Source organism: Zingiber officinale, chromosome 4A, assembly GCF_018446385.1.
Source record: "Zingiber officinale cultivar Zhangliang chromosome 4A, Zo_v1.1, whole genome shotgun sequence".
NCBI lineage: Eukaryota > Viridiplantae > Streptophyta > Magnoliopsida > Zingiberales > Zingiberaceae > Zingiber > Zingiber officinale.
Window position 1 is genome coordinate 2,088,211 of NC_055992.1, and position 27,565 is coordinate 2,115,775.

General features: G+C 38.9%; 1 protein-coding gene across 1 annotated transcript; it reads left to right on the plus strand.

Moving 5' to 3' along the window:
* The first annotated feature begins 14,110 nt into the window (after positions 1-14,110).
* LOC121969228 (eukaryotic translation initiation factor 3 subunit A-like) lies at positions 14,111-26,713 on the plus strand. The gene is made up of 14 exons (XM_042519193.1): positions 14,111-14,364; positions 18,482-18,582; positions 18,927-19,408; positions 21,087-21,302; positions 21,415-21,783; positions 21,855-21,884; positions 22,784-23,011; positions 23,128-23,289; positions 24,214-24,432; positions 24,513-24,719; positions 25,060-25,266; positions 25,368-25,448; positions 25,594-25,795; positions 26,009-26,713. Exons 2-14 carry the CDS (start codon positions 18,537-18,539, stop codon positions 26,419-26,421), a joined length of 2,862 nt encoding a protein of 953 aa, XP_042375127.1. The 5' UTR covers positions 14,111-14,364; positions 18,482-18,536; the 3' UTR covers positions 26,422-26,713.
* Positions 26,714-27,565: the final 852 nt, after the last annotated feature.

Here is a 27,565-nt window from a genome sequence, read left to right on the forward strand (position 1 = left end):
TGCTCGGCTGTCAACAAGTCTTGGGCCTTCTTGAGCTCTTTCTGCAACTCGACATATGATGGACTCTGGGAAGGCGCGCCGCCCGAACTCCTTAGCCGCTTTAGCTCCTCGTCCACCATGGCCAGACGGTTGCAGACGACGATCTCCTCCACCCATCTCTGACATAAGCAAGATTGTTAATAGCCGACCAGAAAGAATGCGTAAAGGACTTAAGAAAACATACTTACCCCAGTGGCATGTTGCATATGGTTGTTGGCCAGATTGCTGAGCGGAATCATCGCGACGTGCGCCCGAGCGTCGGCCCACATCTCGGCTAGGGGCCCCTTCATTGTGATCATGTGCTCGGGCGTGGTGGACCGATCGGATTCAGGCATCAACTCTTCGGTGGGGAGATGCAAGGAGACCCGAATGGTACGGTGCCGATCGGGAGTCGTCTGGGCGGAAGCCGGGGAAGGATCGGAGACCAGCGCAGAAAATTGGGACAAAATGGCCGAACATTCGACTCGACGGGGAGCGGGCGGAAGGGTGCTGACTGGAATGGCCTCGAGAGGGTCCGCCGACGCATCCAGTTGGGATCGGGTCCGATCGGACGAAATCGCCTCGACCGTTGGAGCTTTGCCGCGAGAATCGGCGGTGGTCCGTTCGGTCGGCTGTACCGCGGAAGTGGCCGAGTGGAGTGGTGTCTCCGTTCGACGTCTCTTTTGTTGAAGAGGACGTTCTTCCTCCTGAGCGGAGCCTTCCTCTTGGACTGTTGGTCCCCCGCTGGGGGTGGCTCCTCTTGCCACATTCTGGGGAGAGGCCGGAGCGGCCGACTCCTCGTGAGTCCCGCTCTCCCCTTTATGTGAGCCGACCGGCTCAATACCAAGCGCCTCCATCTCTTTGGCAGCCGCGGCCTCGAGCGTCGTCGCTTTCCTTTTCAAAATGTTGGCCATCACGGACTCCATAACGATGTCCGCTGCAAAGAAAAAAGGAGAAAATCAGTTAGCAATCAAGGCAAATGTACGAGTAAAATTCTTACCGAAGCTGCTCGGGAGGGGGGTCCTGATCGGACTCAAGCCGAATATGTACATCACCCCTTCAGGCAAGAACTTATTGATGTCAAACTTCAGATCGGCTAGCATGTTGACAGCGTGAAGATAGTCCAGTCGGGTCTTGAACCTCTTTAGCTCAGGGGAGATTGGTGGTCCGACCTGCCACTGGGTTCGGAAGGAGGCCCGCTCGGGAAGACGGAGGTAGAAATAATATTCTTTCCAATGCTTATTGGAAGAGGGCAGTTTATTAAAGAAAACTAAACCGGGCCGAGCCTGAAACATGTAAGTGCCCAGCTCGGACTATTTAGGATAGTAGAAATAGTAGAAGACCTCCGGTCGAAGGGAATGTTGTGGATTTTGAACAAGACGACGACGCCACACAGAAGGCGGAAAGTGTTAGGGACTAGGTTTCCGAGCGGAATGTCGAAAAAATTGCAAACTTCAACGATGAAGGGATGAATTGGAAATCGCAGACCGGCTATGAACTGGTCGCGAAAAACACAGAAAGCTCCGCGCGGCGGTTTGTGTGGCCAAGCGGAGGGGGAGGGTAAGATGTTTTCAAAGTCAGAGGGGATATCAAAATTGTCCATCAGAATATCGGCGTCGCGCCGATCGAAGCGCGACTCCATGGTGGTGTACCACGGGCCGAGGGATGAGTCTTGAGGCTGAGAGGAACTAGCCATGGTCCGAACGGATGAAACCAAAAAAGGCGAAGAAAGACAGATGATAGAGGGAAGAAGGTGACAAACGAAACAGTGCCCAGAGGACCAAACTCGGGAAAGAAACGCAAAGAAAACACATGAACCAAAGATAGAAAAGAAGAAGAGCCTTACAGAGAAGAATGAAGATCGACGAGGAACACGGAATCGCCGGAAAAAGGAGAACCGAAGCTGCCGGAGCACTGAAGCACCAAAGGATGCTACGGGACACGTGAAGAAGCAAATGCGGCGAAAAGGCGGAGAAGGCGAAGGCTTTATAGGGCTGAGCCCGAGCGGCCTCCACCGTCGGATGCAGGTCACGGGAACCAGAGCACGCATTGGGCTGTCCATTTTAAACCGCCTCGATCTCGTCGCTTGCAACGCCACCGCCGTACGATGACGGCAGCAATGTCACGTGGCATTCCACCACCGGAGAGCATTTAATAAGCGCCTTAACGAGGCACAGAGCGCGTGCCCGGCCTTAATGTCAAAGATTAACACAAATTCCGAAGAGATCCGAGTAATGTTGTCGTTGACTGAACGCCATAGCTACCCCCGTGGGGGTTGAGCGGAAGATAGTTTCGCGGAGACGCCGCTCGGCGCAACTAACGGTCCAGTCAGTCGGACTAATCGCCTTCTTCAACTAGACTTGAGGGGAAGGCAAGTGATCCGGCGGTACAGACAGGGGACCCCCTTTGAGGGGAATCAACGCCACGTGGAGGGCAAAAGTCAAGGGCAGTATGAGGTTCAGTCGACCGGATAAGGATCGGGTCAACCGGCCGAACGGGTCAGTACAGAATCAAGGACAACCCGGCGGGGAGTCGGGTCTCCGACGCTCAGGGTGAAGGCCGAGCGGGCTACCCGCTTGGCCAAGGCATAAAACAGTAATGCTGCGGACAGTCTCAGTCGAGCCAAGCACGCGACCGGGAATCCCCCGGTCGAACCGATAAGGTGCTTGCCGAGCGGGTGGGCGCTCGGCGCAGGTAAAAGAAGATAAGGACAAGGGGATATCAGGGAACATCTTCTTACAACAGGCATGCCCAACGACCAAGTCATACGCAGAACCTTACGACAGAAGGTTCTGCCGTCCCATCAGAGAGGTGCTCGGACTGTAGCAGTATGGTGTCAGGCAAGATCCTCTGACAAGCCCATACTGAGGTATAGTAAGAGGACACGTGTTCGCCTCGGTATGTGTACACAAGCCTCTTCACAGCTCTATATAAGAGCCCCCAGACTTCGCCGGAGGTACGCGATCTCTGATATTGGAAGCCACTTCATAGTTTCCTCTTGCCTGACTTGAGCGTCGGAGGGTCGTCGCCGGGAACCCCTTCCCGACCCGACTTCTTTGTAGGTTCACCGGAGCTCCATACGGCCGGTCAGAGATCCATGTCATCGGTTCAGAGAGCGCCATGTGCCCAGCGTCCATCGATTCAACGTTCGGACATGATCAGAAAATATATTAGATTCTCTTTAAATGATTTTCAATTTAATAAAAAATATATTAGATTCTTTTTAAATGGTGTTAAATTTAGAAGAAATTATATTAAGTGGGAAAAAATTATACTCAATTTGATAGAAAATATTCTTAATTCAACTTTAAATGTATTAAATTTAGAAATAATTGTATCTCATTTTTGTTGGTCCTCGATCAACAAGACGGGTGAATTGCCCTAACAAAAGTAAATTGACCTTTCTCGAAACCTAGAGTTTTATTAAGAGAACCACTTTATTAGAATAAACTAAAATGTATAAATTAAAAGAAGTTATCGATTTTTACATGGTTACAACCGGGGGAGATTGTTAATTAAAGATGTTAAAAGCACTAATCAAATTTTCCTTTCGTCATAGGCGGAGAAGTTTTTACAAGCATTGGAAGAACTGAACTTGAAAACAGGGATGTAGTTCGAAGTACAGAAAGTGTTATCGTGAACTATTAAAATCAGAGTTCTATTTATAACATTCTAGTCGAATCTGACCATTTGTTGATGTGGCAACTCCGCGCGTCTGGAAGGGCTCCAAGCACCTGGGTGTGGATAAAATTTTATCCACGTCGCAATGGCTCGCGTTGATAAAAACTTATCTGGTCTGAGTATCTGGAATAGCTTTGGGTGCTCGGATCGCCTTCAACAAGGGTGCATCGAGGAAGTGCCCAGGGCAGTCCCAGCGGCTGGACTTGGTCTAGGTGCCTTGATAGTCAACTTCTTGTTAACTGTCCGATTTCTCCTCTATTTGCTTGGGTGATTTCCGTCATCCGGAATAGGACTTATCCGAATTCATTTTTCGGCCTTATCCTCGAGCAACCTTTCGCTCCGGCTTCTCATCCCTCGGAAACATCGCGTGCCCCGTTCTCATCTACCAGCATACTCTTCCACAGCATCTTGTCTTTCGAACGCATTGAGCTCGTTGACTCTCTTCCTTGTTGTTTTTCTCACTAGTTGTGTCTTTCACTTAATTTCTTGTGCTTATAAGTTCCTGTACACTTAGACACAAAGCATCAAATACACACAGGACCTAACTTAACTCAGTTGACTATATTAAAATTATCTCGGGGTCTCTACACTCTCTCCCTTTTTAATGTGCATCAATCTAACTAGTTAGTGTTAGGGTAAAAAAACATAGTTCTAATAAAATGGCAATCAAAACTATAATTTTGCACACTATAAAATTACAAACATAACCTCCTATGGATTTAAGCTTGCATTTCTCATTTTTCTCCTTTGATCACAATAAAAATAAAGCCGGAGAAAATTAAAGTTAAAAAAATTGAAACTTTTTCTAAAGGTTAAGGCAACAAAATTCAAAGTTAAAATAAACTTTATAAAATATTTTTTAAAAAATCTAAATTTCTACGATTTAATAATAATATTAGTAAATTTAATTTAAAAATAAGTTTAACATTTTAAAAAAATTTTAAAAATTTTCTTAATGTTCAACAGAAGTATATAAGTATGTAGAAAAATTTTCACGAAAAATTTATAAATATTTTAGCACAAAGAAATTATGTTATACAAAAATATAATTTTTACAAGTTAAATTTAACATTTTCATTTTTTTTTTCAAATAAATCTCCAATTTTTTCTAAGTATTGAAAATAAAATTCACAACTAACAAAAAATTAAAAATTTTAAGAATAAGTTTTTAAAGACTTTTTAGTTTTAAAAATAAAATTTTCAGTAAATAATGCATAAAAAATTTATTATTAATCAAAAATTTATAAAAAAATATTTTCAAATAGAAATTCAATGATTCTATTAAAAAAATTTTGAATAAAAATTTCAAGCAGAAATATGGTAAAAAAAATACTTTGAACATTGTGATTTTTTTGAAAAAAAAATACTTTAAAAATAGTTTTATTAAGCTAAACATTAGGTTGATTTTTTTCTTTATTAAAAATATAATGATAATTTTTTTGAAAAATCAAGTTTTTTTAAAATACTTATTTGAAGAATTTTAAATTTTAAATTATAATTTTTAAATTAAAAATTTAAAAAAAATCTATAAAAAGTTTAACACTTAGAGATTTTTCATTCAAAAATAGAGAAAAAAAATCAGTAATATATGCTAACAGTATGCATTTGAACTTAATTTTTCAAGTAAAATTAATATTCCTATGTATAATCATTTATTTATATTAAACAAGATTTTGTGACTCAAAATAAATTTTTAAATACATGATTGAAACATTCATAGACTTCCTCCAATTACCTGAACCCGTAACAAATTTTTAAGCCTTTACTAATCACTTACAGACACATGTTTACTCAAGAACAAACTTCTAAACATTACTATTAAGGAGCTATGATAGGAATCTTATCGTACATAAACCTCCATATCCAATGTAAGCAGTACATCAAAGCCCAAGAAGGTTAGCAAAAGGGATATGAAAGCACCAACACATCATCTCATACAAATAAAAAAAAACCCATAAGGATATCCGGATAATGTGTCATGCATCCATCTAACCTCCTCGCATATTCCGTCCGCATGCCCTCCATCAAATCCTAGGAGGAGTCTCCCTCACCTATATCATATATACATCATGAGTCTATGAACCAAGTATGATATCCATAAGAGTAGAAATAGCAGCTAGGAAGTATATGTTAATCCCGGGTAGCTTCTGGAGTATGCAAACTGATCGTCGAGGCTAGTGTTCGACACTATCTCCGTAAACGATATTGCTCCGCTACGGTGCTTAACGGATTATTGCAATTCGTTCCCAAGATACAACGACGATGAACGTCTCGGAATCGTAGCACTCCGACTTCCGAGACCAGCGAACCTTCTAGTAGACTTCTTGGACTCTTGAATGCACAAGATGAGATGAATGCTTGAGGAAGAGAAGAGAGGATTGAGTTAATATCCATCATCTGGAGGGTTCTATTTATACTGAAAGAAGAGGTTGAGTGTCGTTTGGGTGAGTGGATGTGCTCCTTGGGCTGGATCGATCTAGATCATCCATACTGAAAGCGCTCATTGCACACGTGCGCACGTGGCGGGTGGCGGGTGGCCGGCTCACAAGTGGGAGCACCTGTTCGCCCTGGGCTAAGGGAGCACCTGTCCTTTTTGTGTTAACTCCATTAACACATCTTCATTAATAAGTAGAGAATACACATCGAGAATTTCCGATGTGGGACTATTCTCCCATGCACTATATTAATGAATAATAAATGTTATTTTGGGCCGACTTTAAACATTAATTTCTCATTCACCCTTAATCGGTTTTGAGCAAATTAATAGTCTAAATCTATCTACGCGAATCGTAGATTTCAATTTTGAAGTCAATTACGACTTTCAACAATTGATGACTTCCTTCCTCAAAATCGTTTTGGTCTATTTAAGGCCCCAATATCCAACAATCCCTCATATGAATGGAAATTAATACAATGCGTGTATGCATGCTGACACTTTACAAGAGTCCAATCGATAAGTCACTGCATCGGGAGAGGTAGAACCTTCCGTAGTGAAATGCTATCGAGTATACTAGGCTGCGCAGTGAACGTGATGTCTTGAACTGCTCAGCTGTTGGTGTATACTTAGACAATAACACCCACACAGAGATCTATCTCACCTACTTTAGGTTCTCATGGTTGGTTCCGTTTCGGCCATGGATACCATCTTGGATTCACGAGTGTTTCATTGAAGCGGCCTGTCTTCACACTCACATAGGTGACACTTCTATCAAGAGTATCCTACCATACTCCACCTTATCAGGTATAGAAGTCACTAAAAGCATAAGTTTAACCTCACTACATGAGGTAGGACAGCACAAATTCATCCTAGAATTGGGATAGAGATAAACTATCTAATGTGCTGGACCACAACTTCTGTAACTTCGTTGTCCCATTGAACCAAGATCTTGGGATCTCCAGTCAACAAGGTTGGGTTACCGCTACAGTCGTTTTCAGTTGTAGATTTTTAATCTCATTCCTCTTGATGAGCAGTATACTTGATCTCGACTCAACCCCTTCGTTAGAGGATCTGCCAAATTATCTTTGGACTTAACATAGTCGATTGCAATCACTCAATTCGAGATCAACTGCCTAATGGTATTATGTCTATGACGTATATGTCGTGACTTCCCATTATACATATTACTCTGTGCCCTTCCAATCGCCGATTGACTATCACAGTGGATTAGTACGGCAGACACAGGTTTCATCTAGCTCGGAATATCTTCCAAGAAATTCCGCAGCCATTTAGCTTCCTCAGCTGCTTTGTCTAGTGCTATAAACTCGGATTCCATAGTTGACCGAGCAATGCAAGTCTGCTTAGTGGATTTCCAAGATACTGCTCCCCCACCGATCGTGAATACATATCCACTAGTGGATTTGGAGTCTTTTGTATCTGATATCCAATTAGCATCACAATATCCTTCCAACACAGCGGGATATTTTCCATAATGTAATCCATAGTTCATAGTATATTTCAAATATCTGAGAACTCGCATCAATGCTTTCCAATGGGTGTCGTTTGGATTACTCGTAAAACGACTCAGTTTGTTGACCGTACAGACAATATCTGGACGTGTGCAGTTTGTGAGATACATCAAACTGCCTATTATCCGAGAATATTCCAACTGCGATATGGTCTCACCATGGTTTTTCGCTAAGTGTTGACTTAGATCCATAGGTGTTTTCACTGTAGAGAGATCGTATGCATTGAATTTTTTTCAATACAGATTCTACATAATGGAATTGTGTTAAAACTATCCCTTCTGATGTCCTGAGAATTTTAATTCCCAATATAACATCTGCTTGACCCATATATTTCATATCAAAATTTCTGGTCAACATTTTCTTTGTAGTCATGATTACATCATGATTACTGCCCATTATTAGCATGTCGTCTACGTATAGACAGACAATTACATATCCTTCAGGTGTGTTTTTGACATAAATGCATTTGTCACATTCATTTATTCTGAATTCGTTTGACAACATTACTTTGTCAAATTTTTCGTGCCATTGTTTAGGCGCTTCCTTAAGTCCGTACAACGACTTAACAAGTCGACACACCTTTTTCTCATTTCCAGGAGTCATGAACCCTTCGGGTTGCTCCATATAAATTTCTTCTTCCAACTCACCATTTAAGAACGCAGTCTTAACATCCATTTGATGTATTTCAAGGTCATACAGTGCTGCAATGGCTATTAGCACTCGTATGGACGTAATCCTTGTCACCGGTGAGTATGTATCGAAGTAATTAAGGCCTTCCTCTTGCTTGTACCCCTTGGCTACAAGTCTGGCCTTATACTTGTCAATTAATCCATCAGCTTTATACTTACGTTTTAGTATCCACTTACAACCTAATGGTTTATTACCAGAAGGAATGTCTACTAATTCCCAAGTATGATTATTCATGATAGACTCAATTTCACTATTGACAGCTTCTTTCCACATTGGAGCATCGGGTCTAGAGAGAGCTTCACTTAATGTTCTTGGTTCCATTTCTGACATGAAAGTCATGAAATCTGGCCCGAACGATTTCTCAACTCTAGCCCGTTTGCTACGACGTGACTCTTCACTTTGATCGTCAATAGTCCTTTTATAACAGCTAAGTTCGGTAACGTCATTTTTGTTTGAACTTCCGTTGTTATCACTTTCAACGTTTCCCTTTTTATTTGAGAATATGTTTTCAAAGAATATCGCATTTCGAGATTCTATGGTTGTTCCCACATGTATATCAGGAATGTCTGATTTGTGAACTAGGAAACGATATGCACTACTATTATGGGCATATCCGACAAATACCGCATCGAACGTTTTAGGTCCGATCTTTACTTGCTTTGGTTTAGGTACTTCGACCTTTGCCAAGCACCCCCACACTTTCAGGTATTTGTACGATGGCTCGCGGCCTTTCCATAGTTCATATGGAGTTTTATCATTTTTCTTATGAGGGATTCTGTTGAGAATGTGATTTGCCGATAATATTACTTCCCCCCACAAGTTTTGAGGTAAGCCTGAATTTATCAACAAGGCATTCATCATTTCTTTTAGTGTCCGATTTTTACGTTCGGCAACACCGTTTGATTGAGGTGAGTAAGGCGCCGTTGTTTGATGGATAATGCCAGATTCTGTACAAAATTCATCAAACGGTGCACCATATTCTTCACCTCTATCGCTTCGAATTATTTTAATTCGTTTGTCAAGTTGATTTTCAACTTCTGTTTTATAGGTTCTGAACGCCTCTAGGGCTTCGTCTTTACTTCTTAAAAGAAAGACATAACAGAACTTTGTGCAGTCATCGATAAAAGTAATAAAATATTTTTTACCTCCTCTAGTTTGCACAAATTTCAAGTCACATACATCACTATGTATTAACTCTAGAGGAGTTGTTGTCCTTTCCGCCGAATGAAAAGGTAGTTTCGTCATTTTCGCTTCCACGCACACTTCACATTTGTGTGTTCCGTCAACATTGATATTTGGTAATAAATTTAATTTGACGAGACGTTTGAGAGTATTATTATGCACATGTCCGAGTCGATCATGCCATAAATTAAAACACTCAACAACATAGCTGGAAGCATTTATTTTATTACCATCAAAATTTCGGAGTACAGGCATTACAACCATTTTGAATAGACCCTTTTCTAGGTACCCCTTTCCTACGAAGACACCATTCTTCGTAAGTACAAAGTTGTCTGACTGGAACACTAGCCTAAATCCGGCCTTGACCAATGCCGCTCCAGAAACTAAGTTCTTACTGATGTCGGGAACATGGAGTACATCAATGAGTGTTAGCTCCTTTCCGGACATCATCTTCAGAACAACCTTTCCGAGTCCAACAATTGGCGACGTCGTGGAATTACCCATATAGAGCTTCCTGCCATTTATCGGAGTATACTTGGAGAACATCGTCTTATCGGAACAGATATGACGAGTTGCTCCAGTATCAATGAACTACTGCTTCGGGTTGGTATCCACTAAGTTGGCTTCAAATACAACCGCAGTGAGATCCAAGTCCTCAAGAGAGGTTGCGACATGATTCGCAGCATCCTTTGGCCCCTTGGTTGGCTTCTTTGGGCGTCTGCAGTCCTTAGACAGGTGTCCTGCCTTTCCACAGTTGTAGCAGGAGCCTTTGAACTTCTTTGCTTGAGCCTTCTTTTTGAACTGCTTCGGCTTTTTAGCGTTCGGCTCGACCAGGTTGGACATTTCGTTTATAGTCCGCTTGGTTCCTCTGGAGTCAGATAACTTTCGATTATCCTCCTCTATTCATAGCCTTAGGATCAGGTCTTGCAGCCCTATCTCCTTTTGCTTGTGCTTTAGGTAATTCTTGAAATCCTTCCATGACGGAGGGAGCTTCTCAATTACCGCAGCAACTGCGAATGTCTCGTTCAGCTTCATGCCTTCGGCGTCCAGATCATGTAGTATTAATTGCATATCTTGGACTTGAGATGAGACGCTTTTTGAGTCCACCATCTTGAAATCCAGAAACCGACCGACGATGAATTTCTTCAATCCAGCATTTTCGGTCTTGTATTTCTTCTCAAGGGATTCCCACAAAGATTTCGCCGTCTCCAGAGAACAATATACGTTATATAATGTGTTGTCCAAGGCGTTGAGTATATAATTGCGGCACAGAAAATCTCCGTGAGACCACGCATCGCTAGCAGCCTTACTACCTTCCGTAGCGGCTGGCGTGTCTTCGTGCAAAAACCGTACAAGGTTTAGCATTGTTAGATAAAACAGCATCTTCTGCTGCCATCTTTTGAAGTCGGTTCCGGTGAATTTCTCTGGCTTTTCTCCGTGCGGAATGGTTGTCGGAATGGCGGTCGGAACGACGGTCGGAATGTCGTTGGTAGCCATATCAGTTTGCACGAAATATCGTTTACGACTGTTAATCCCAGGTAGCTTCTGGAGTATGCAAACTGATCGTCGATGCTAGTGTTCGACACTATCTCCGTAAACGATATTGCTCCGCTACGGTGCTTAACGGATTGTTGCAATTCGTTCCCAAGATACAACGACGACGAACGTCTCGGAATCGTAGCACTCCGACTTCCGAGACCAGCGAACCTTCTAGTAGACTTCTTGGACTCTTGAATGCACAAGATGAGATGAATGCTTGAGAAAGAGAAGAGAGGATTGAATTAATATTCCATCATCTGGAGGGTTCTATTTATACTGAAAGAAGAGGTTGAGTGTCCTTTGGGTGAGTGGATGTGTTCCTTGGGCTGGATCGATCTAGATCATTCATTCTGAAGGGTTGTAACCCTTCACCAAGCCCACTTCAATCTCATCCATCAGATCTGAGGAGTTGTGACCCTCAGATCCCGCCTATTGTCATCGGCCATCGGATCTGGATCCATTGATTCGATGCTTCAGATCAAGTCTCATCCCAAGCCGTCAGATCGTTACTCTTTGCGATCCAACGCTTTAGATCGCATCACAAGCGATCCATCATACCTATTTGATCAACGTTGATCAACGGTAGCCATCCATTCCCTAAGTCAACTGTCCAGTCATCTCCCTTTGCCCACGAGGATGCCGCATATGTACTGCCACGTCAGGTACGAGCCTGACACGTCACCCGAGTGCCACGTAGGCAGTGCAAAGTGCGCCTACAAAGCGCCCATTGCGCACGTGGCGGGCTCACAGGTGCGAGCACCTGCTCGCCCTGGGCTAAGGGAGCACATGTCCTTTTTGTGTTAACTCCATTAACACATCTTCATTAATAAGTAGAGAATACACATCGAGAATTTCCGATGTGGGACTATTCTCCCATGCACTATATTAATGAATAATAAATGTTATTTTGGGCCGACTTTAAACATTAATTTCTCATTCACCCTTAATCGGTTTTGAGCAAATTAATAGTCTAAATCTATCTACGCGAATCGTAGATTTCAATTTTGAAGTCAATTACGACTTTCAACAATTGATGACTTCCTTCCTCAAAATCGTTTTGGTCCATTTAAGGCCCCAATATCCAACAGTATAGAACATAAACTAAAATGTTGTATAAAGTAAAGCACAATAGGTAAAAGAGTCTACACAACTGTTAAGGGTGAGGATGTCACACATATGGTAATCACCATTTGAACTAGTCATTCAATCCATAATCATGACCTTAGATATACCTTTTAGGAGATCATGCAGTTATTTAACCGAAGCTAACATAAATTATATTACCAATCAAGTTTGGAAGGACCCTCTTCGGAGCTTATCCCAGGGTATCCATCCCGTATTATCACCACACCTGTACATACCCATCCATTATCCCTACGCTATGAACATGACCCTCACATATCATACTTTGCAATATAATTATAAATAAACAATACTTGGATGGAAACTTTTCATGAGGAACATAACACTGATCATTCCGTAACCACGCATATCTTGAAAGAATATAGAAACAAACATTATGTGATCATGTGTGTCTAAAAGAAATAAAAGAGGAGCTACTACCTCAAGCACAACCATCAAGAAGGAAATCAAGCAACATCAGAATTAACTTTGAAACCTCTCTAGCTGACACAAAAACTTCAACAGAAGAAGGGACTCCACGCAACTTTCAAATCCAATCGCTAATTTTTGTCGCTAATGCATTTAGCCATGGAATTAAATTTTCGTCGCTAATTTAAATTCTATGGCTAAATTTAGAGATGAAATTTTAATTTCATCACTAAATTAGCTATGGACTTCTCTAACTTAGCGACGGAATTAAATTTTCGTCACTAAATTTAATCAAATTACTCTGAAACCACATGTAAATCCATCCTTGACAGTGTTCATTGAATTCAATGCCTCTGGCAATCGGTACCTCCCCAACTCCGTCATTTGCTCTGTCTGCCTGCTCATCAGCATCTTTCGCCTCCTCTTCCACCACCCAAAGCGCACGACCTTTAAATACAACGAATAATAATTATTTTCATCACTTAATATATAATCCCCTCAAAACTAAATTCTTAGATCTACCCCTAAATATACCTACTAAGCTCCTCCAAATGCAAACCTTTAGTATCGCTTGTCCTCTTTCTTTTGGCAACTCATAAATCTTTAGAGAGCAACAGCGAGAGAGAATTTAAGAAGATGAATAACTATTACGTTATGATTAAGAAGAGGTTGGAATGCTATAACCATCAACTATAGGTTAAGTGGAATGCTTGTCCTCTATTTTCACTCTCTATTTGTTTTGTTAAAACCATCTTTTGGCATTCAAATATTATTTCACATATTAAATAAGCATAGAAATAATTATCTATTTTACTATATATGTACACACACTCAACATGTATAAAAAATTTCACTTTGCTTATGAGCATCTATTTCTAATTAAATTTAAATGAACGGCTTATTTAATTTAACGGTCTAAAATATTGTTATGTTATTTGATCATTAAGTTTAGAAGGTAGGTATTAGTTTCTATATGGGAAGAAGTTAGCCGTTAGTTTCTATAATAATTTTATATTATTTTAATTTTATTTTAATGTTAATTTGATTAAAATAATATTTTAAAAAATAAAACAATCAAAATGCGAGTAGCTAGTAATCAAGGCATAAGAGAGGATTTACTCACATATATTAAGTTCCAACTTTAAATAATACTCTATATTTCAACCATATATTGCATCGTCTCAAGGGACAATATCCTATCCCAAGAATATAGCACTGACGATGGACACATAATATTTTTAACGTAATAATTAGGGATTGATTCTACGATCTAGAATTTATCTCACCATATATATGATGTCTATATATTTATATATATCTCTTTTCATATTTATAGAATCAGTACTTAAAAAAAATTATTAATATAATGGATCTATATTTTTTTTTTTACAAGGGACAATATCCTAATTCAATACATTAAATATGTAAATTGGATTGTGTGTTAATGCACGTGCAATTTTGTCCTTTTAAAACCCTAACTACATGACGTTACTAGGTGTTCTCCCCAGCCCTAAAATTACACTGACGCTCACCGAGAACGCATCGTTCCTTTAGTCCGCGCGGCCTCGTCTCCGACCTAGACGTCGCCGTTACGCTCGCGTCGTCAGGCCGATGCGGGTGCGCCGCTATATCACCAGACCATTCGCCTCAACAACGAAGCGTAGCGGATTCGGAGAGATTCTCCGACGTTGTTTTCAGTCTCCTTCCTCCCTGTCCGTGCTCTTTCTTTACACTGAGGTAATCTTCTGTGATCCGATGCGTTTTATATTTCGTCCATTGGATTAATATGCCATTGGCGTTGCCTAACCTTGAATCGATTTAGTGATCGGTTTGTTCGTCCCTTAAACTTGTCTCTCTGCTGCTGTTGGTTGTGATTTGAAATGTTCTCGATGAACGACTTCATAAATACAAGAATAAAATCGAAGTATGTCATTCATCTATTGGCGTTGTTGTTAGCTCATCAATTTTTCTTGGCAGGCTTCTGTTTTCTTCTGATCAGATGCTTGTTGAATTATCAGTTCATATTTCTATTTTTTCCCACTTTGCTTCTGTTCTAAGTTCTAACAGAGGCTCACTTTTACCAGATTTTTTAATCTTAAATTCTTCGCCTCAATTGAGCATGAGGGTTTTGTTGGATGTATAATTATTGAAGTCTGTTGAATTTTTACTGAGGTTTGACATTATTTCGTAAATAACATAGAAGATGGATGGTTGCGTTATTGCATATCGCCTTACTTAAAGTTTAATGACAAATGAAATCCCTGTAGCTTATCCTGGAGAGTTGGGACTCGTGCTTGCTTGTCTTTTTGTTTGTTTATGTATGTTTCTTCCCTCGTAATTTGTTGTCCTCTTTTGAACTCAGCATGGCTGATGAAATGTTTATTATGATGATCTCTCTTGGTTCATTTGTTTATTCTTAGATCTATTCTTTGAATCTCTGTTTTTTTTAATAACTTTGTATGCTTCATTGCAATCCTACGTTTTTCTCTTCTATATGCTTGCCAACGCAACAAATTAGTTTGCTAGCTACCTCTAAATTATGCTGGAACACTATCCTCATAACTGAAACAAGATTACATATTTGATCACTGATTTTTTTTTTAGAAATTTGGAAAACTATTAATTCAATTATATTTGCACAAAGGATTAATTGACAATCGTGAATAAAGGGCAGCCCGGTGCTCAAAGCTCCTATCAATATTGGATCCCGAGGAAGGGTCGAACCACATTGGGTCTCTTGTATGCAGCCTTACCTTGCATTGCAAGAGGTTGTTTTCGCGACTTGGACCCATGAGCACAAAGTCAAACGGCAACAAACCGTTATGTCAAGGCTCCCCTTCAACAGACAATCGTGAATAAAATACTAATATCTCCCTATAGCATTGTAGTACATTGCATCGTCATTAGACTTTGATAATGGATCTGCATTTTGATTTATCTTGTCAAACACTACTTTTATGTGTCTCACTCATATATGAAATTTTCTACTAAAATAAACTAATTCAAACACCATAATCTTTAACAACCTAAGTTTTATCCAATGAACCATACAATGAAAACAATTCATTTATTATTTTTTTTCTTCAATTCACAAGTTACAAGAATATAAAAGAACAAATTTTTTTTTAAAAAAGGCTTTTGTTCCAATTGTTAAGCATTTGAAGCTTAAATATGAATTTCACCCAAGCTTAAAATCTTGGAAAGAAAGTCATAAACTTGCGAAGAAAGAAAATGGTCCTACAAGATTACTTGACTAATCTTAATGTGATGTAACATAGGTTCACAATTCAGAGAGTATAGAAGGAACACAGCCATGATTAGCAATTTGAAGAAGCCACATTTGTTGATATGATGGTGTGGAAAAGATGGAGGAGAGGTCCCATTTCATTATAGGGGCATTGTAAAATATTAAATTTGACATTTGCAATCTATCTAATTACTAGACTGTGAAGATTTGAAGGGGAACCTTGGCGCAGCGGTAAAGTCGCTGCCATGTGATGCCACAAGTTCGAGCTATAGAAACAGTCTCTTGCAAAATGCAAGGAGGCTGCGTACAATAGATCCAATATGGTCTAACCCTTCCCTGAGATCCCGCAATGGCGAAAGCTTCATGCACCGAGTTGTCCTTTGCTAGAATGTGAAGATTTTGTATGGGACTTGATTTGTAATTTGACCCAACTCAAGTTAGAGTTAAATCAGAACTTTTTTGAATTTGTGTTTCTAGTTTAAAATTTTTGTTTTCTTGATCTTGATTCTTTTGGTTCAATCAGGCCAATAATATGGTTTTTATAAAGGCTAATCATGTTATCAATCGTTGTTTTTGCATAGAACATCCATATCAAATAAAGTTTGATTTCTCTCAACCCAAATCGGATTTGTAATATTTATTTCTGTATGCCCATGCTATGTCTTTATTTTATTTTAATTTTATCTATGCACAGTGTGTTTGTAATCAAAGGGGACCTCCCTCTCACCTCCTTCCTTTCCACATCATTATTCTCTATCAACGCGCATCGATCCTACAAGTGTGACTGCTTCAACTTTTCCAATTTGCCTTTAATTTTATCTCATTAAGTTTAGTTGAGAGAATTGCATCAATGTTTCTAGGGTTGAATTTGTCTAAGGTTTTGGGAACACATATCTACATGGACGAAAAAAACTTTTCTGGTGATCCGGTGATAAGGAGGGGCCCCCGGTCAGCAAGGTGGTCAACGACATGGTGAAGGTCAAAGTCCGACTCCATACCGAGCTTCCGACGATCAGAACAGACAAAGTAGGCGCTGAGCGGCCAGACCGCTCGGACGCACATCGGCGAAACATTAACGACCGAGCAGACTACATTCGGACACAACTCCGGCCTACATAACGCGGAACCAGGACAGTAGGTTGTTGGCCGAGCGGCCATTCCGCTCGGCCCGAGGACAAGGCCCGTCGAACGGTCAAGGGCTGGCAGAGCGATCATCCCGCTCAGCCCACTAATAGACAAAAGGAGGATCAATCGATATCCTGATACGGACTCGCGCCATCAACAGACGGCATGGACAGGCAGAGGATTGTACGATGGAAGTTTCCACTGTCTTGTCAGAGATATGCTCGGGTCGTTAAGGTATGGTGTCAGAGATACTTTTCTGACACGTCTCTTCAAGGTATGCTTTGAGAAGTGTGCACGCATCGGGGAGCGTGCGCGCTCTCCCAGGGAATCTTATATAAAGACCCCCAAGTTTCGACGGAGGTATGCACAATCTCTACGGTAGCCACAGTTACTCTGCCATTTTGCTTCCTCATTTTTTCTACATCGCCGGTGTTTGACTTGAACGTCGGAGGGCCACCGCCGGGGAACTCCTCCTTGACTCGGCACTGACTTTGTTGTGGTTGCAGGCTTCATTGATGAGGAGTCCATCACCAGTCATCAAGAGCGTCACATCTCCAGCATCCATTGCCTCGACTCTCAGACAAGATCATCTGGGTTTTTGTTTTTTTTAATCTAATGGCCTATGCATTGATTTTTTTATTGATTTTTTTATGTTTATCTTTGTTGTTTTGATTATTCTTTGGTTCATTGAATGAAGTGTAGATTATAAAGTATTTTAGTGCATGGTTAGGCAGTTAGGTTGTTTTGGTTGTTGGATCATCCGATGATTATTTTTCTGTGACAAGTTATATGAGTGAATTTTTGTGTAAAGAAACATTTGAGGTTGGATACACAGGTCTTGTTCTCCGTTAGACGCTATGAAGTTTGTATCGCTGATAATATTTGGATCTAGCTACTCACTTTTATTCACATTAACTGGAGCTTTCGTTGATCTCTCTGTCTTGTACAACTTTAACTCTAATTATTTAACTTTTTAACTTGGACGATCTAGTGGCTAGCGCATGAGGTGTTACCACCATGAGATTTGGGGTTCAAATCTCGGCATAGCCAAGGTAAATGTCTCCCTTATGTGCTAGTCACTATTCCAAAGGCTAGTAGCCGCCCGTGATTTACCTCCTCCGTGTTGGTCCTGGGACGGATTGGCGGGGGCGCTGGGGGCGAGCGTATTCGTCTTTTACCACCATTTAACTTGCCTACCTGCAAAATCTATTCATCTTTTGACAGAATCATAATATCTTAACCTATTTTCATTCATTTTATCATCTACTGGAGCTAAACAGTTTGGATGTTTCAATATTTATTTAATTAATGAACTCATGTATCTATTTATTTGTTTTCTAGACCTCTTAATCCTTTTTTATATAAAAATAAGATTCTGTTTCTCCTACAAGAATTATATTTACTATTGTGAACTAGTTGTAAACCCCATTTCGTCTCTGTTGTACATATGGATTGAACATACTTATCTTTCTTTTTAAGCAGCATTAAACCTGCTTCGTGGTGAGAAGCAGGCTTCAACCATTTCTTTCTGCTGAAAATGGCGACCTTTGCTAAGCCAGAGAATGCTCTAAAACGGGCAGAGGGTAATAGTTCTTCCTCAATAGTTGTGTTGTCATTGATTTGCTTGAATACACGCAGACAAACATGATGAAACACCTTCATATACAAACTGCCTGTATATTATGTATTCTTCAATTTAGAATAAGAATTCTTTGTATTGAGGACTATGCCTTTATTTTCTGAAAATTTTATGCGATTAGAATAAGAATTCACAATCCATCTTCTAGTCTTTCATCTTCTGTAGTTTTACACTGATTATTTTGCCTTGCCCATTAATGCTGCCATCGATAATGCAACATTTTCTTTTTAATATATGTTTGATCAACTAAAATGGGCATGTTTCCCCCTTTTTATTCTTTTGATTCAGAGTTCATTAATGTTGGACAAAAGCAAGCTGCCTTACAAGCACTGCATGATCTAATTACTTCAAAAAGATACAGAGCATGGCAGAAGGCCCTAGAGAGAATTATGTTCAAATATGTAGAACTCTGTGTGGACATGAGGAAAGGCCGATTTGCCAAGGATGGTCTTATCCAATATCGAATTATATGTCAACAAGTAAATATAAGTTCACTAGAGGAAGTGATAAAACACTTCATGCAGCTTTCAACAGAGAGAGCAGAGAAGGTTAGGACTCAGGCACAAGCCTTGGAAGATGCCTTGGACGTGGAAGATCTTGAAGCTGATAAGAGACCTGAGGATTTAATGCTAAGCTATGTCAGTGGGGAGAAGGGTAAGGATAGATCAGATAGGGAGCTTGTGACTCCATGGTTCAAATTCTTGTGGGAAACCTACAGAACAGTGCTTGAGATTTTGCGCAACAATTCCAAGTTGGAATCGCTGTATGCTGTAAGCCATCTATAAATCCTATTTTTATTGACGGATAAAATTCTTTCTTTTTGAAGTTATGAGTTTGTCTCCTCTTTTATTTAAATTATGTTTAGTTTCACAGCTACTGCTTGACATCCTAAAATCTTCAATGGTAGAAAATTTATTTTTCTTCATTCATAGGTTATTGTAGTAATATAAGAACTTTGTCATTCTGTTGAATGTAAAAACTAGTTATTTGTTTCTCTTTGCAAGAACCTTTGTAGTAAATTAAGAGACGCTAGTATTCTGACTGATATCTTGAGTTGAAACCTTGTGCTTTAAATTCTCATACCTTTTCCTTGTACAATCACTTGTTTATACAAGTTATACTTGCTCAACTGCCCTAGTTCAGATCCTGCCATGTACATATTGAAGTTATTTTGTTGGTTTTGAAGCAAATTTTTAAAGTCGACACATCTCATTATCATTGACATTGGTTGCTTATTTTGCTGCATAACTATTTGTTCCCTTGATGCATATATTTGTTGCCTTTTGGACTTAGTGTTATTTTGACAGAAAGGTGTCAAGGGAGATGACAGTAAAAAGATCACAATACTACTCATCTTGGAATCATTTATATCCAATTTTATGTTGCCTTTTCTCTCCTCCCCTTCCCCCTCATTTTCCACTCAAGTAAATGGAGCCTTAATCTTTTGACAGCATTTTCTTTCACCAAATATATAAAACTGTAACTATAATTAGACAAATGAAAGTTATGCATTTAAAGAAATGAAATAGATTAGGTTTTCATTCACTTTGCAATGAAAATATATAGTTGAAATATTCTTAATCTCTTAAATATTTTAAATAAGGATTTTGAATTAAAGCATTTTAAACAAATTAGATATTCTAAGTGGCTGTGATAGAGGAAAGAGTCGAATCATTTTGGAGAAATCTATTTAACCATTGGGAATGGTTTGATGTTTAAATCAATGAATAAATTTCAGTTTTGAAATATGTCTTGTTCACTAGGCATATTCAATACATGCGTATATTCTATGGTCTAAAAAGTAAAAACTATTAGAAGCACTAGCTTTAGACAGAGAACACAATAAAGTGGGAGACAAAGGATGCTTTAGGGAAGAACTAGTATACATTTGGTTTATTTACTTGTCAAGACAATAGTTAAGGTTATTAACTCAGTCAAGAGACTAATTAAAGATGTCAAACATTTCATCATTTAAAATATTTTTATTAAATTTCACTCAAAATATCATGATGTCTGAATCCTTTGTGATTCTCTTGATTTTCTTGTGGTTTGACTATTCTTTTTACGGTAATTTATTCTTAGCAATGCTTATTGAGTATATGCTCTCAACACCAAAGATTCATAATGGAAATGATTCATGGAAAATACATACAAATTTTATTCTTGCTTGACATTATCAAGTCCTTTTAGCAACTATCCTATAAAATTTGTCCCAACTAACCTCTATTGGTGAGACTATAAAAGTGTTTGTTTCAATTCTCACTGCTTTATTGTGTAGTTCTACCTGAGAAGTTTATGATTTTGCTTATCAACTTCTTATAACTATTTTTTTTTAAAACAATCCTAGCTAACAAGTCTTGGGTACATTTTTTAGAATAAAAGTTAACCAAATATGTGAATCCAAGATGACAATGCTATTTTTCATTATTCCTTTATTTTAATATTCAGATGACAGCACATCGGGCTTTCCAATTCTGTAAAAAATACAAGCGGACCACGGAATTTCGTAGGCTTTGTGAGATTATACGGAATCATCTTGCTAATTTAAACAAGTATAGGGACCAAAGAGATCGGCCAGATCTGACGGCTCCAGAGAGTTTGCAGCTTTATTTGGACACTAGGATTGAGCAACTGAAGGTATCAACTGATCTGGAGATGTGGCAGGTTTGTCTTCCCTTGTGCATTTCCTTTTGCTTGTTGAGACTATATAATTTTATCACAAACCTTGATGTTCTGTTTTTAGTCCTTTATTCTTTTTTATTGCTTATTTTTACAGGAAGCATTCCGCTCAGTTGAAGATATCCATGGTTTGATGAGTATGGTGAAGAAGAGTCCGAAGCCATCATTAATGGTGGTATACTATGCAAAATTAACAGATATTTTTTGGGTCTCAAATAGTCATCTTTATCATGCATATGCATGGTTGAAGCTTTTCACTTTGCAGAAAAGCTATAATAAGAACTTATCACAGAAGGATCTGCAGTTGATAGCATCATCTGTTTTATTGGCTACCATTTCAGTAACCCCATATGACCAGAAGTATAGGGCATCCCATTTGGAGCTTGAAAATGAAAAAGAACGCAATATGAGAATTGCTGGCCTTATCAATTTTACTCTTGATACTAATACGGAGAGTAGAGAAGTGGTATGTTTGTGCCGATTGCCTGAAGATCCTAACATGAAAGTTTGTCCTGATGCCTCGTTTTTATTTTGCAGCTTTCACGTGGATCATTGCTTGCAGAGTTGGTATGGCATGGATTACTTCTTCAGTATTATTTTCAACTATTTGTGCTCCGAGCAAAATAAATTACTTTTTGTATCCATATTTACGTTCTTAATTTTATGCTTTCTACAAATCTGTTTTTGATTACACATTTTTCATATTAACTTTTATTTTTGTGCTGCAGTTACATTTTTTCATCAGCATACTCCTTTTTTGCCATTGTGTTTGATAAAAGATCTCTAGACTCTCAGGCTAATGATCTCACAAGCAGAAAATGTTTCGCTTTTGTTGATTTTACGGCTTGAGTTACTTTTCTTCTGCTAAGAATTTTTTTTTACTGAATATACCAGTTTCAAATGTAAAGATTTTGAAATGGGATTGGACCACTTTACATCTGCTAAAACTTGCTTCTTTGTTATGGAGTATGTTTTCTATGATTCAATAGCCTAGTGAATTGATAACCTTTCACCTAGACATGGTATCTGGTCCTGTTTGTAAGTTTGCCAGAGCATGTATTGATTGAGGAAGTAACTTGCATGCTTCTTTGATTGTGACTGACTTTAGCATGCTACTATGGTCGGGTTATTCTCCACCACCAAAAGAAACAGGGAATTGGTTTCCCTAATCCCTACATGTCTTTCAGTAGCCTTGGTTTTTTCTGATCTGTTTCCACTGAAGAAACATACTTAAAACTTCAGATTGTACCCATTTTAAGAGTTCATATGCTGTTGACAACAGATATCTTCCATTATTTACCAAAAGCTGAAATTGTGTGTAGTCTGAACTTGGATATGATGTCTCGACTGGAATACACTATACTGAGCTGCATCTATATTATTTACAAAGATATGTTAACTCTTTTTTTCTATGCATACTAGACATTGAAAGTATAGGGTTTTAATTCTGGAAAGTTATGTCACAGAACAACAAAGGTTTAATAGCTTGTGTTTCTCAAGAAGTGAAGGATATCTACCATCTTTTGGAAAATGAGTTCCTTCCTTTAGACCTTGCTTCAAGGGTCCAGCCTTTACTTGCTAAGATTTCAAAGCTTGGGGGTAAACTAGCATCAGCCTCATCAGTTCCAGAAGTGCAACTCTCAAAATACATTCCTTGTCTTGAAAAGCTGACCGCTTTAAGAGTGCTTCAACAGGTGTGATTTTAACAATTTTCTCTTCATACATCTGGTTTCTTTTATTTACATAATGTTTTCCTGATATATATATATAATCTCATAGATTTGTTTATTTTTCACTTCCTGCCTTGCAGACTTCTCAGGTATATCAGTCCATAAAAATTGAGTCTTTGTTGAAGATGATACCATTTTATGACTTCTCTCTAGTTGAGAAGATATGTGTTGATTCAATCAAATACAATTTTCTAGCTATGAAAGTTGATCATCTGAAGGGCGCCTTCCATTTTGGTAATGTGGTATGTTGTCCATGCTTTTGACATTTGTATGTTTTCTTAGGGAATTTACTCATTTTCCTCTGGCATACCACGGCTTATTTGCATTATGAGTAGATATTATGCAAACTTATGCATATTGTCGCTGGCATGTATGTATGCAGATGAGCAGATTTTTAAAGAAGGTTGATCAAGCAAACTGCAATTCTGTATACCATATTGTTGTGTTTTACCATAATTTCCTTATCCTACTTTTCATGCAAAGGAATTTCTTTACTTCTACTTGCCTTATAATCTTATATCTGGTTTGCATATTCACAGTGCCTCTTTTTTCCTAGGATATATTGAGGTTTAATGTTTAACAATTTGTTAAAGATTTAACTGAAACATGCCCATGCTTTTGATGACTTGTCCATTGAGATGAATGAAATACTCATTGTCTTGTTTGTGTTTTCATATGATTTGTCTGTCAAAATGAATGAAATACACATTGTCCAAGTCAGTTGGCGAGTTTTCATGAGGTCCAGCTTTTTTTAATTTATTCTCTGTAAGCTTAGTTCGTTAACACGATTAATGCCGGTCCCTGTATCTTCAGATTCATTGATTGTCAGGGTTGATGCTGATGATGCATATGTTAATACCTTTTTGTTAGTTAATTTATGGAGTATGTTGAACAATGATATATGCACTAGTTATTGCATAATAGCTATCGTCTTGCACGTTGTATTTACTCGCAATATTATGTTTGTTATGTTTTGACATTGACTTTTTTTTTTTCTCTTTCTCCTTTTTTTTTGCCATTTCTCATCAAAAACTGACAGTAGCTATTTCAATGAGACAGCATTATCTGCATCTTGTATTTAGTATCATGTTTCCTGTTACTTAATGCTATGCTATATGATTCTTCTGATGGATGCTTCATGTATCAAAATGTCATTTTGTTCACAGGACATTGAATCTGAGAAGCTCTCTGACCATCTTTGCATTCTTTCTGTTTCTCTTAATAAAGCGTGGCATATGATCTCACCACCTGTAAACAAAGAGTATAAATTGGGTATAAAATATAATCTTGTGGAAATAATTGACAAGGAACATAAGCGGCTTCTTGCTAGGAAATCCATCATCGAGAAACGCAAAGAAGAGCATGAACGCCAGATGCTAGAAAGGGTATTTTCAGTATGCCCCTTTTCCTGAGGATAATTCTCTGTTCGAGTTTGACATTGGACTTGTTATTTTAATTATTGAAGGAGCGAGAAGAAGAATCCAAGAGATTAAAACTTCAGAAGGTAACTGAGGAGGCTGAACAGAAGCGTCTAGCTGAAGAATATCATCGAAGGGAGGTGTTGCGTATTCACCATGAAATAGAGGAGAGAGAGCTTCAAGAAGCTCAAGCATTGCTTCTTGAAGCGCAAAAGGGTACCAAAAAGAAAGGAAAGAAACCTCTGCTTGAAGGGGTAAGCTATTATATAGCTTCTCTGAAGTTTGACGAGTGTTTGTGATTAATTACACTAATTGATTAATCTTTTAGAGATAATAGAGAAAATTTAAATGATTGATTTGTTGGAAAGAAGGCACAACAATTGTAGAACTGCCATTGTCTTAGCAATAGATTGTATGATCTTCATTTTAGTATCGTCTAAAGTTCATTTACTCGGTTTCTTTCTTTATTTTTTAAACCTGATAGTTGGAGTTCTCTACTGTCATGTCATGATTACATTTTTTTTTCTGTTTATTATTGCTATCATCGTCTCTTAGATTGCACTATCATGTATTTATGTATTTTCTGTGTGTCAGGAGAAGGTCACGAAGCAGACATTGATTGAGATGGCTTTAAGTGAGCAATTGAAGGAAAGACAAGAGTCGGAGAAGAAGTTGGTGAGACTTGCCAAAACGATGGATTACATGGAACGGGCAAAGAGAGAAGAAGAGACCCAACTCATTGAGCAAGCCTTCAAACATCGCTTGGCGGAGGAGGAAATTCTTCATGAACGTGAACAACTGGTTTGATACCCCTTAAATATTCTTTTAAAGCTTATTTTCTTTTTGATAATTTTGAAATATATATATATATATATATATATATATATTGTTTTTTTCCCCAGAAAGAGATAGAACTCAGCAGGAAGCACCATGCTGGTGATCTCCAAGAGAAGAATAGGCTTGCCAGAATGTTGGATCACAAGGTTAAGATTTATCTTTTTTTAATTAGTTATTTTTAAAACTATTTAAATTGGTTTATTGCTTGAAATATCTTCCAATTTGTTTCATTTAGCTGTTGTAAGCAGTTAACATGCTTCTTCTGATGTGCTCTATTCATTATTTCTCCAGCACATATTTCAACAAAGAATAGTTAGCCATCGTGAAGCAGAGCATAACCGACTGAAGACAGAAAGAGAAGATAAAATTAAGCAGATTGTAACAATGCGGAAGCATGAACGGGCGATGAAGAGAAAACTTCTCTATTATCTGAAGTCTGAAGAAGAGCGTTTGACAAGGGAACGGGAAGCCGAGGAAACTAGAAAGCGTGAAGGTAATTTTTTTTTTTATCCTCAATTGTACTTTGAGTTGGCTCTAGTACATGCCATGACTCTGCAATTTTTTCTAGCGGTTTAGGTTATAGCCTGTGTTGAAGGCACAACAATCTCAGTTTGTTGTCTTTCTTCTAAACAACTTGTGACGAGCACGACATTCATAATACCAAAAGTCTCATGCAAGTTATATTTCTCGTATCAAAATTTTGCAGAAGAAGAGACGCGCAAGAAAGAAGAGGCTGAGCGGAAAGCAAAGTTGGATGCAATTGCTGAGAAGCAGAGACAGCGAGAAAGAGAATTAGAAGAGAAGGAACAACTGAGAAGAGAATCACTTCTTAGAAAACAAGAGCCTCTGCCTCGGCCAACTGACCCTGCTCCTGGTCCTCTATCTTCTGAGTCTCTTCCTGCTTCACCTGCTGCTGGTAAGTATGTGCCAAGGTTTCTCCGTGAGAGAAGCGAGGGACAAAAGACAGCGCCGACTCTTGCTCCTGAGCCTGATAGGTGGTCGAGGCAGGATGATCGCCCTCCCCAATCTGGCAATGATCGATGGCGAAGCGATGACCGTCGACCATCCTTTGGTGCTCCAAGGGCATCTTCATCTTCCTGGTCAAGGACGCGCAACTAAAGTTGCTGACGCATTCACATCAGCGACGCAGTATGCTGATCTGTTTTTCGACTGACGGTGAGTGACTGGCTATACAGAAATTTGCACAGGACTTATTGCATCCGGTGAATTGTTTCTGTTTCGTTCCATTTCAGTATTTACTTGAATAATTTAAATGCATATCATACATGTTCAGTCGTTCGACAATGAGACAGCTCTTTTGGCTGCCTTCGTGCGTTACAGCTATTTAAACATTTGTCATTGACCGGACTGTTGATGCGTGTCCTCTAAAGCTCAATTATTATGTGCTTCATTTGATGAGTGCAAAATGCAGAATCTTCGTGGCAAAATATTTTAGTGATTCTGGACATGAAAAATTCGAAACAGAAAAAAGAATAGCAAGTCTGTTTATCGCTTCGTTTTAAATAATGGATGAGCCCAGTTGTTTCCACAGGCAGCGTGCGCACACAGTGAGGCGAGGACGATGAGGAGCGCCCTCAGGTTTCCGTGTCGGAGACTGAGTTGACACGGCGTCAAAGGGTGAAGAATCGGATCCCACACGCGTGTGGTCCGATGCCCTCCCCGGACTTCGTTTCGCGCTGCGCCCGCCGCTACTGCGCCGGAATGGAAGGCTGCCTGCTTGTTTGTGTCGCCCGTTACATGAGCCGATTCTGATACCGTTGCGTATCAACATATTAAAGGCGTTATACTAATTAGGCCGCCAGATTAGCAAAATATAAATTTATTTTTTAAAAAAGAATACTTCTTATAAACATATTTCCATTCCATCCCACACAGTCTATCACATCAGTATCCCAACTATGCGCTTTCAGTTATGTATTTATATTTACATCCCTCCATATTCGTAAGACCGATCCTAGGAGAATTGTTGATGTGACGATTCTATATTTTTTATATAAATATAAATACAAAAATAAATATAGATTGATCTCATTTTCTTTTGATATTCAATCAACTTAAATACAATACCAAGTTTAATAATAAAATTTGTATTTTTGGAATTAAGTCCATCAATTCACAAATGACTGATAATCAAGATTGTTATTAGTCAAATCAATTTTATTAAACATTAATAGTTCATTATATAATGACTAAATTAAGTAGAAAGTTTATTAATATAAACCATATTTTTTAAAAAATATAT